General features: G+C 47.6%; 1 protein-coding gene across 1 annotated transcript in view; it reads left to right on the top strand.

The window, feature by feature from the left end:
• Positions 1-2,761: 2,761 nt before the first annotated feature.
• The window catches only part of ppargc1b (peroxisome proliferator-activated receptor gamma, coactivator 1 beta), a gene marked incomplete at its 5' end in the record, with an annotated part of 42,076 nt that continues 33,671 nt past the window's right edge, over positions 2,762-11,166 (top strand). Inside the window, 1 exon segment of the mRNA XM_080527851.1 lies at positions 2,762-2,842. Coding sequence (XP_080383977.1) covers positions 2,762-2,842 — 81 coding nt within the window.

The raw sequence follows: 11,166 nt of genomic DNA, 5'->3' as shown, positions 1-11,166 counted from the left end.
ATCCGGATGCCTTGATTCCTATTATTCATTTGCATGGAGATCAAAGCATTTGACGTATGAGATCCAAATGATGACGAGCACCTAACATGTGTTTACAGCACTCAACCTCCACAGACCACCGTCAGGGGTCATGTGACTTGTGTCGGGCAGCCCGTGTCACATCGGGGAATAGCGTTTCCAAGTAAGCTACACTCATTGCCACTCATTTCATTCCCATTGATTACGGCTGAGGGAAAACGCCACTATGGCGTGCAAGCCCCCCTGTCTCGGAAAACATTGTGTGAATTCCATTGATTGTTGCCTTGACACAACTGGCACTGAGTGAACGTGCCCCCTGTATTGACCCCCCACACCAGGCCTCCCTGACAGATCAATGTGATAACGCCGTATGACTGATGAAATGGGGCATTCCACTGATTGATGAGCCTCGACAACAGCCTTTAGCCTTCACATCCACAACAACATGTCCACCACTCCCACACGTCACAGTGACTTTCAAACCACTACTGGCAGATATCAGCAAACAACGTTTCCACCAGTAATGTATAAAAACCACAACAATGTTTCTACCAGGTGTCACACCAACATTGCCACCAGTACCAGACCTCACCATCACCTCAATGCTTCAACCACTACTAAATCACACCAATGTTGCCATCACCACTAAATCAAACCCATTTGTCTTCCTCTACCAAACATCACACCAATGTTCTCACCTGTACCAGACATTCCCCCAACGTTTCCACTGCCATATATCAAACCAACATTTCCACTAATATAAAATATCACAAAGATGTTTCCACTCATGGCCAACCTACTTACTTGGCGACCTCTAACCTACATTCGTCCAGTGGGAGTGATTGGCTGACCTTTACACAGAGTGACATGCTTTGGTCCAGGGTCAGCACACCCTGCAGGAGAACCCTTTAAATAACCCTGTTTTTTCCCCTTTGTGGAACCAGTGGTTCTAAGTGGCACCCGAAATTATTCCTCAAAGGGTTCTCCTGCAGGGACAGCCGAAGAACCCTTTTTTTTTGTTTTTTAGGAACTAAAGGTTTTCTTTCCATGAGTGTGAGAGGCAACTTCACTCTGCAAATCTGCCTCTTCAATGAGACTCATTAAACATTGAAGAGGCAGACAAATCTGTTATGTTTGATAACATTCACTGGCCATGTTGTTGGTGTGATTCATGGAAGGAGCACCGTCTCCTGTTTCAGTTACGTCAGGGTCTAAATATATCACCACATCCTAACCAGCATGCAAAGCTATCATCAACAGCATGCAACATCAATATGGTTTTCACAGCAATTTTTCTTTGAGAAATCATTATACCTATCTGTGAGGATGTACCCAATTACATACTGTATGTTGTCAGAACTTTATCATTATGTTAATTGTTGCCATCTGTGAAATGTTTGGATTTATTTGCTGTATCTTTCCTATGCATTGCTATGGAGCCCTGGGCATTATGAGTACCCCATGCACTGTCAGTGAACTCATGATGGTACGTGTAGGGGGAGGAATGCTGCATATCTCTAAACCAACCAGATCACAGTGACGTCTCTACTGAGTTGGTAACTCTCTTACATCATCAAAGGACTAGAGAATTCACTACCTGGAGATATGACATTATTCTATTGAAATGTATGCAGAGCATCACCCATACATCAAACAGATGTATGAAAGTAGAGCAGTTACAATTCTGTGTAAATACCAATTCATTGATGATATACAGTACAGTATGCGTGGTCTAGGTCCATCTGTCTTACTGTGGACCTGGCTAAGATTACCGGACGCTAATACCAGCCTACAGCAAGTGGGTTATATTTGGAACATCCTACTTATATGTGATAAATGTGTTTACAGCCAATGACCAAGACAAGATGATTGGAATAGACATGGCTACCTGAGATGCTTGGCACAAAGCCATTGTTGTGATAGCCTATCCCTAGGGTGGTAGTCTAGGACATTCACTTAAGTAGTGAAATGTAAATACAGTAAGTGGGACAATGGCAGCTAGAAGGTGGGGCCTAATGCTTGGGCTACCTACCCTTCTCCCTGATATGAGCTCACACCATCTGATACACAATCAGGAGGCAAAGGCAGATGAAATGAGCAAACATTCTGAGGTCTTCATTGGTTGGCACTTACCGTGACTGTTTCTTATTCTGCTATGACATTACATAGGCGGTTATGTTCCAATTCTTGCTAGATCTCAGATGATGCTTGATGGTAGTGACAACTGTAGGGCTTATGCATTTAACTAATGTATGCACACACTGCACTAGGCCTATAGTGTAGGCCTAAATACAATCAAATGTAGTGTAAATGTGTGTAAAATCAAAATTACATATTTCACTTAATACCAAGTGTGAACAGCAACTCTGTCTTCAGTAAGCCAGAATATGCGGAGCCCTTTTGTATTAAACGGAACATATGAGTATGCCGTATGAATGAGTCATCATCATGTCATGTATTTTGAGACCATTTTGAGTCCAGCTCAAGAAAACGTCTATTTTATGACAATATCTAGGCTATGCTGTGCTATTTCAAGGATAGGCCAACTTATCGATTGCGTTACACCTTTTCAGAGGAAGATAACTCACTTATCAAACTGTTGTTATCACATCATTACTGAGTAATATAATATTTGTATTCTAAGGCGGTCTGTGATATCGCCCTCCTCCGGCGATAAGCTGCAATTGCAGGTGAGCAGACCTATACTCCGCTCTCTGACTTCTCAGCTCTCATTCTCTAGAAGATGGCGGACTGCGCTTCACTGTTAGATGAGGAGCTCTCTTCATTTGTCTTCAATTACCTGACAGAAAACTCTGGGAGCCAGGTAAGTGATGCCCATATTCTATGTGTGCAGGGTTGGGGCTACATGCCGCGGGGCTCATGTTTGCATGTTATGAACAGATGCGGCCGTAGTACTGTCATCTCCATGCATGCTCAGGCTGTCAGCCTCCAGCTCCTCCAAGCCGGTGCGTCTGTCTTGACGTGTGCGCTTCACGTGGAGTTGGAAGGAAATGTCATTCTCGCGAACAACGTGGTGAAAGGAAGTTATGAGTGAAGTTATTTTGTTGAAACAAGGATGTTGTGTTGTAACGTTTAAAAAAATGTCAGTATTGGTCTTAAAAACGTTTCTTTTATCCAGGTTATAGTTTATGGTTATAGTTTTATGTTTGACTAATCTTGACAGTAGCCTTGCATACATAGATCCCAGGCAGGTGGGTATTACTCGCAATGTATCTTGCTTAACTTATTTAAAGGCTTTTGAAATCCAATCAAACGGACTTTTTCATGTATTGTGTATAATGGTTCGTATAGCGTACTGTATGTACTGTATGGGGGGGGGTGCATTTATGTCATAAGCTACATAGCCTAATGCTCCCGTTTCCATGTTCATCATTACCATCCAACATAGTAGCCAAATAATTGGTTCAGTCTTGGTTGATGCCAATGAACTACATGCATAATTGCAATTTTGCAACTTTTGCAAATTGCAACTTTTTTGTATGGCAACGCTACTGTATCGCCAACCCTGTTGGCAACAGTAACTAGGCTGTTCAACTGAGACCTGTAGCCTACACAGTCTCTAAGTCTTACAGTCTCTAAGTCTTACAGTTGCGCCTCTCACAAGTTCAAAGTTGAGCAATTCCAATGACATCCATTTGCTCGGAGATCAACGACCCTTGATGAATGGGGTGATAGAAGAACTTGATATGTTGCCATGCATCTGTAGAAACTTCAAGTGACACATTTTTCGTAATCGTTTGCATAACCAGCCGCCGATCCAAACCCCGAGTCTGTGTTAGAGTGTTTGAGTCTGAGTCTGTCGGGTTTGATCGGGGATACGTTATGAATATGTTTTTTAATGATCATCCGAATCAGTATATAGTTGCTCGTCAAAACTTGATATTGACTAAGATTTTGACCGGATTCAAATACATACGGATTATATGCGCCATAAATTCATTTGGACCACATTCGACCTTTTATTGTTTTGTTTTACAATACCCTATAATATGATTGCATTGCGAATAATTTCTCTTCAACTGCATATGAGCCGGTTCATTGAGTGTGCAGGAGCTGAGGGCTATTTATACTTGAAGTCACATGCATAGATCTAATGTAAACTACCAAGTGAACATCCCATATGCCGTTTGATAATTGTACAATCCTGAAAAAATATATTTTATTGAAGAAGCACACCTTTTTTTGACATAAGGAAATGAATTGAGCATACAAAAAAAAGTATGTGTGTATTTTAATTCGAGTTTATATACAGTATGTCCGAAGTTTCCACAAATAAGGAAGTTGATTGATGAGACGCAATTAATGTTAACATATTATCGGGATTTGTCTTTGTGATCGGAAGACTGATAGCATGTAGCCTTTGGACGCATTGCTGCAGCGTTATTTGGGGTTCTAATATGGCTTGGTAGCTGCTCTCTGGTCATTGTAATAGTACTCTATCCTCGTGACCAGAGTTATAGAACACGGAGTTGCTGCAGTCATGTGCTCTCTGCTGTGGTGCGTAGTAGTAGAGGAGGCGGCTCCAGCGACGCTCCCTCCTCCGAGCGGCATGTGACTCCTGCCACTGCCTCTCCACTCCAGCAGCCCACATCACGACTAATCATTCACCGGCTCTACTCCAGTCTAGTCCGGTCAAGAGGATCTAAAGATCAGTCCTACTTACCACCACCACCACCACTACACAAACCAGTGTGAACAGCATAGTTCTAGATTTAGAACGATAAGGATAATGCCGAGTCTTATGCTCCCTGTTTATTTTCTTTAGCCCCTAGCCTATATTCTCTTAACTTTTTCCATCCAGTATCTCTTTCAATGTCCATCGCCAGAATGATTGATCCTATTCATAATGTATTTCTTTCTTTAGGATCCTCATGTGTTGTTATTGCAAATTCAGATGTATAAGGCCAATACAAGATGAATTGTCACCTAGCAATTGTATTGGAGATTATTTATGTTTATAGTATGTCGTTAATATATAGTTATCTCACATAACTATAATCGAGTAGCCTATATGTCCCTAAAGGAGCACTGTCTGTCAGTCAATGATTCATTTCATTCTGGTGCTGAATGAGTCGCTGTCCTGAAAGACTCCTGGCTCAGTGGTCGAATCTATCCCGATGATCCTATCAGATTGCAAACGGAAGTTTTTAGTTCCCAGATGTAGTCATTGAAACAATATACTGTCCTGCACCGGTCCGGAGCTACTCTGCTGCTCAGCAGTCCTCTGGCTGCAGCTCCTGGTGTTTTATAGGACACGAGCTGTCTCGTGATGAGAAGTACTGCAGTGCTATGTGTTCAGCTTCCGTGATCCAGGCATGAGTCACCTGTCCCCTTTAAGTGTAGAACTGGAGCACATGCTTTTATCTCCCGGTGGGAGGACGACCCTCTCTCTGTGGATGGAGGCGGTGTTCAACCCTCTCTCTGTGGATGGAGGCGGTGTTCAACCCTCTCTCTGTGGATGGAGGCGGTGTTCAACCCTCTCTCTGTGGATGGAGGCGGTGTTCAACCCTCTCTCTGTGGATGGAGGCGGTGTTCAACCCTCTCTCTGTGGATGGAGGCGGTGTTCAACCCTCTCTCTGTGGATGGAGGCGGTGTTCAACCCTCTCTCTGTGGATGGAGGCGGTGTTCAGCCCTTTATGTTTGGTCAGGGCTTTTAAAAGCTGATTTACACTGAACATATGTAGTGCAGGACCGGAGCCACTTGTGTCTGTTTGGTTATTCACTGTGACACTACTGTGTCTGTACCCCTATCAATATGACAGTTATTGGGGAAATCAATTAAATGGTTATAGAGATGATTTTTACTGTATTTAATGGTGCTTTGTCTCTGTTTTAAATGGATTGCACTGAAGTTATCGATGTTGTACTTATAACGGATACTTTGTTGATCTTGGAGGATCATTTCCACCAAACACTATCAAACGTCATATAGCCTATAGGCTAAGGGTCATTGTGGAAGGTGTCCAAACACCTTGTGAAATGACCACTGCAGGACCAGGCCTAAGGTCTGTACTGCATGTAGTCTACGGTGTGACGTGCAGCAGTGTTACTTGGGAGTTATTCTTTACGTCATTGGTCGTCACTGCACGGCTGTCGTCCCTGGTCGTCACCAGCGAGGAAGGGAACGGCTGTTTCCTCTCCCAGCAGCCTCTAGAGATCCATCATCCTCTCCGGGGACGCGGTCTCCTCCTCTGGGAGGGGGGAGGATGCACGGTCACGGATCACTGGGCCGCTCCCCACTGTACGGCAGGAGGGAACCGTGAACCGGGGGGGTGATTAGATATCAATAATTGATGCCGCGGGGTAATCCATCATCTGCTGATTGCACACGCTGGCATCAAAGGTTAGCCTTGGCATTCGGTCCCCGTCTCCCAATAAGGTCAATAGCCCAGGTATCGTGGCTTTCTGTTGTTGTGTTTTGTTGTGTCAGGCCTACTGCCTGTCCTGCTTGTGACTGGCCAGTGGTGGCGCTAACATGCAACGGTGTCATCTTATCATTTCCCTGAAAACTGGGTTTAGACTGGGTTTAGACTGGGTTTAGACTGGGTTTTAGACTGGGTTTAGACTGGGTTTAGACTGGGTTTAGACTGGGACAAACCCCCATGTTCTGCCTCTCTCAGCCAGTGAAGACACAGCATGTCCTTCATTGACCTTTGCAGATGTTTTGTATGCATCACAACGACTGTATTGATATTGACAACACCGGCGCCAGGTTTATTTCGTATGCCGCGCCTTTTCGCTCGTTAGAAATGTACATCAGGGGCCTCAGCCCCCCCCATACCCGTGGGACACGTTCACAGGCACAAGAGCAAATGTAGCTGGGTGAAAGTGTGTGGATCTGTCAAATATCAAGATTGTATCTATGACTACGGGAAGCTCGCTAGCCACAGCAGCTGCGCTACCCTCTGTTCCACCGGTGTTTGCTTCCCTCTCCCACCGAGCACATGACTATTCAGACAGGTCACATGACTATTCAGACAGGTCACATGACTATTCAGACTGGTCACATGACTATTCAGACAGGTCACATGACTATTCAGACAGCTCACCATTTGCAGGAGCAGACTGTCTAATGAGGCGGAGTATGCAGGAGGAAACTGGGTTGCAGGTGTGCCCTGCCAATCCCCCTTACCATGATGATATTCACCGCCACCTGCTTTGTCCATTGAAACGCTGCACACTGTGGAGCTCTCGGCCAGGGTGATAGTCAGCATCCTCCCACGCCCCTGAATGGCTAAAGGGAAAACCGGTTTTGCATTGCCGTTGTCTGAGAGATCAGGATATAGATAAGTGTGTGTTGATTGTATGATGTAGCACATTTGAGTAGTTTTGTTCTAAGGCTTCAGGTATCAACAGGTGTGTAAGTTAAGGATTAAGGACAGATATATTATTCACAACTTCTTTCCAGGGATTTATTTCCCCAAAAGCAGCAAGGGCGACAGTTACGAAAGGTGACTTTTTTTTCGCCTCCCTATTTCTCATTTACCTTTTTTTTTTCTGGCAAGATCCTCGAAAGTTTGTTAGACAACGATTTAATGCCAGAGGGCTCTGGTGAGTTGGCGTCAGTTGTAAATAAAAGTGGTCAGAGCAGGCAATGGTCCAAGTCTGCCACAGCCTAAGCCTTGCCTCGGTAAATGAAGCCATTCTCAAGCAGATAGGCGTAACACACTCCACACAGCCCCAAGAGCTGCACAAAACAAACACCATGAACTACTAGGCCGATACACACAATCCGCAGTTAGAGAGTAGGGACTTTGTGTGTGTGTGTCTGTGTGTGTGTCTGTGTGTGTGTGTGTGTGTGCTTTATCTGCATGTTTGTTTGTGTGTAGGCCTACAGTATAGGCCTACAGAGGTAGATTTAAATCCTCAGGTTTAAGCTGCAACAGTGATCAGTGGACATGAAACCCATTTTGTTGTGAATGGGGGGGAATTGCTGAACTGGTGGTTAAAATGGATGATGTTATTTTCAGGTAGGTATTTCCCACTAAGCCCAATGCTCTGAACTCAGTTAATGCTAAATGCATTGGCCCCGCCTCCCTCCCACCCTGCAATAGTAAACCCTCATTGCGGTTGGACGACCCGCTCACACTAAACGACCTCCACTATTTGCAGTAAAGTCATGTGCACTGTAAATAGCCTGCCAAAGGACATGGTCAGGGTCAAAAGTGGCTGAGGCAAGACGTGGGTGTCTCCCTCTCTCTCTCTCTCTCTCTCTCTCTCTCTCTCTCTCTCTCTCTCTCTCTCTCTCTCTCTCTCTCTCTCTCTCTCTCTCTCTCTCTCTCTCTCTCTCTCTCTCTCTTTCTCTCTCTCTCTCTCTCTATCACTCTCGCGAGATTGTAAACTAGGGAAAGGTTGAAGGAAGATTCCAAGTGCAAGATTGTTGATAGCGCCGCCTGGCCTGGTGCCAACTCCCTGCTGCCCCGCCAAGGTAACATGACCTGGCACCTGGGGAGAGAGGGCAAGCTCAGACTGGCAAGGCCTCACAATACACACTAGGCTAGGCTACAGCTCATAAACCCTTCTCATTAAACAATAACCTGTGCGTGTGTGTTTGTGTGTGTGTATGTGTGTGTTCGTGTGTTCTACAGAGCCATAATGGATGTTTACTTGACTCCCTGTCCTCTGGTGTGACAGGCTGTAGACCTCACTGTTCTGTTCGGGCAATGCCTGCTCTGTTATTAGCTCCCATGTGTGTCCAGGCAGCAGCCAGCCCTCAGCCCCCAGCAGCAGGCAGAAGAACCTGGAGTCTGTTTGCCTCTGGCTGCGTATTAGTGGCGTTATTTGTCTCCCTCCTCCAGTCAGAACTCACATGCGTGTTTCCGGGGGATGGGCTGGTAATTACCTTTCATGTCTGTTGTCACAGTGTCCATGTGGCCGTTGGGAACATGGCTGAGGGCTGTTGATGTACCGTCCGTAAACAACGCTGTTGAAACAGCCCAGGCATACTAGATCGACAGACAGACCGACAGACAGACAGACAGACAGTCAAGTGGGACACTACAGTACAGTAGATCGAAGCTGAACCGAAGCAGGGTGGCAGTTGTATTCTTAGCTCTTTAATCCTCATTGTTTTCTGCTCAGACAGATGAAAGGTGTATAAAAAGTATAAATAGAGATGGCGCTGTGCCACCGTTTTGGGGGCATATGGGAATGACGTGCTTGTCAGGTTGTGTAACACGCGACCCCCCGTGAAGTGCACGATGCCGGGGGGATAATCTAACAGGCTCTGTGGGGAATGACGAGTGCCGCCGGGGCTAAAGATAGAGAGAGTCACGCTGGTCGCTGGGCCGGAGCCACCACCCCCCGTCTCACAGTGTCACACGCCCCCCCCCCCCACCGTCCAGATGTTCCCCCCCACGGCCCTTCACCGGCCTGAGGCTCTGGAACCAAAAGACCGTGGGTCTGACTGACCCTCCTTATGGTGGTAGACCGCCGTCCAAACCGTCATCACCGTCATCATCGTCATCATCGTCATCGTCTTCGTCGTCAAAGATCCGACTCCTGGCGTAAGCCCGGGATTTTATGAGCTGTGTTATTAACATGATGACCTTTCACGGATCCCTGGTGCTCACTCGCACACACGCACACACACGCACACGCACACTCACACACACACACACGCACACACTCACACACACACTCTCACACACACAAGCACGCACACACACGCAAACTCATATACACACGCAGACGCACGCACACACACTCACACACTCACGCACACACACACTCACATACACACACACTCACACACACACGCACCACTCACAGACACGCACACACGCACAAAACCAATAGTGAGCGTGGGTTGTGTGGGGAGGGAGGGGCAGGCGGAGGGCGTGATGCGCTGCAGAAACCCGCTGGCCCGCGCGGAAAAAAAACTAAAACCCGCGCCTGCGGGTAAACACACCGCCGAGGGCCGTGGGGAGGGTGTCCAGGTTGCCGGGGGCAACCACCAGCGCCCCGACGTGAGTCATAGGGGTGCAAGCCGCCACCTGCACACCTGTGAGAAAGTTTTTCCACTGCAGTGCACACACACACACACACACACACACACACACACACAGACAGATAGAGAGGGAGGACACACACACACACACACACACACGGGGATGGGAGAAGACTCCTAGTAGTCCTCAGGGCCCCCCCTGGGTGCTGTACCGTACCCGCCATTCCCACGGCAACAAAAGCAGCACACTGTTCCGCCACACCGGGGCGCTCGGGGAGGGGGAAACAGAGGACAAACGAGAGGAGGGCTCCCATTGATGGCCTGGCTCACTCCCCCCCCCCCCCTCACCCTCAGCCCTCCTCACCCCCCCAGCCCCCCCCTCTCCCTCAGCCCTCCCCACACCCAAAAAATTCAGGGACTGGTGGCGGCACTCGTTGGCCCGGCACAACAGCTTGCTCACCGGTACGCAGTAAGACCAGCAGTAAGCACCAGCAGTAAGCACCAGCATTGCAGGTGAACAGAATCCCCTTCTCTCCTCCCTCCCTCCCTCTTGTCCCCTCCCCCCCCCTCCTGCCTGCCACTGACCTAGTTCAGTGGTGAAGTGCTAGCTTGGCAGGCTTATATCCACACTGATTGCGTGACTGGGGCTCGGGAGCTCCACTGGCTTTGGACGGCCAGGGTCACACAAGACCTGCTGGCACCTCCCACCTGGCTCCCCCTGACACAACCCCCCCCCCTAATACACCCCCCCTAACCCTAGTCCTCTCCCCCACCACCTGAACTCACCTCACCCCACACTACCCCTTTTAGAAGTGGCCTCACACACCCACCCATCTCCCCACCCCACCCCTAGTCCTCTTTCCCACACCCCAGCCCTCCCAAATTTCGTTGTTTGGTACCTGTACTATATCAATGACAATAAAGACCATTCATTCATTCATTCCCACACCCCATTCCTCTCCCCCACGCCCCAGCTCTCTCCCCAGCCCCTATCTCACTGTACTAATGAGAGGAGCATTCCTCTGCGCTGCTTCACCGTCCCCCACAAGCACAGGGAAGGGCCCGGAGACTTCCTCCCACGTTAACAGCATTGTTTTGAGAGTGCATCTGTGTATCAGCTAGCTAAGCTGGGGTTTTGGGAGGAGGCGTGGATGGAGAGGAAGCGGTCTAAACTAGCA

Source organism: Nansenia antarctica, assembly GCF_963989245.1.
Source record: "Nansenia antarctica genome assembly, chromosome: 3".
Lineage (NCBI taxonomy): Eukaryota > Metazoa > Chordata > Actinopteri > Argentiniformes > Microstomatidae > Nansenia > Nansenia antarctica.
This window is presented reverse-complemented; position numbering and strand designations above follow the sequence as displayed.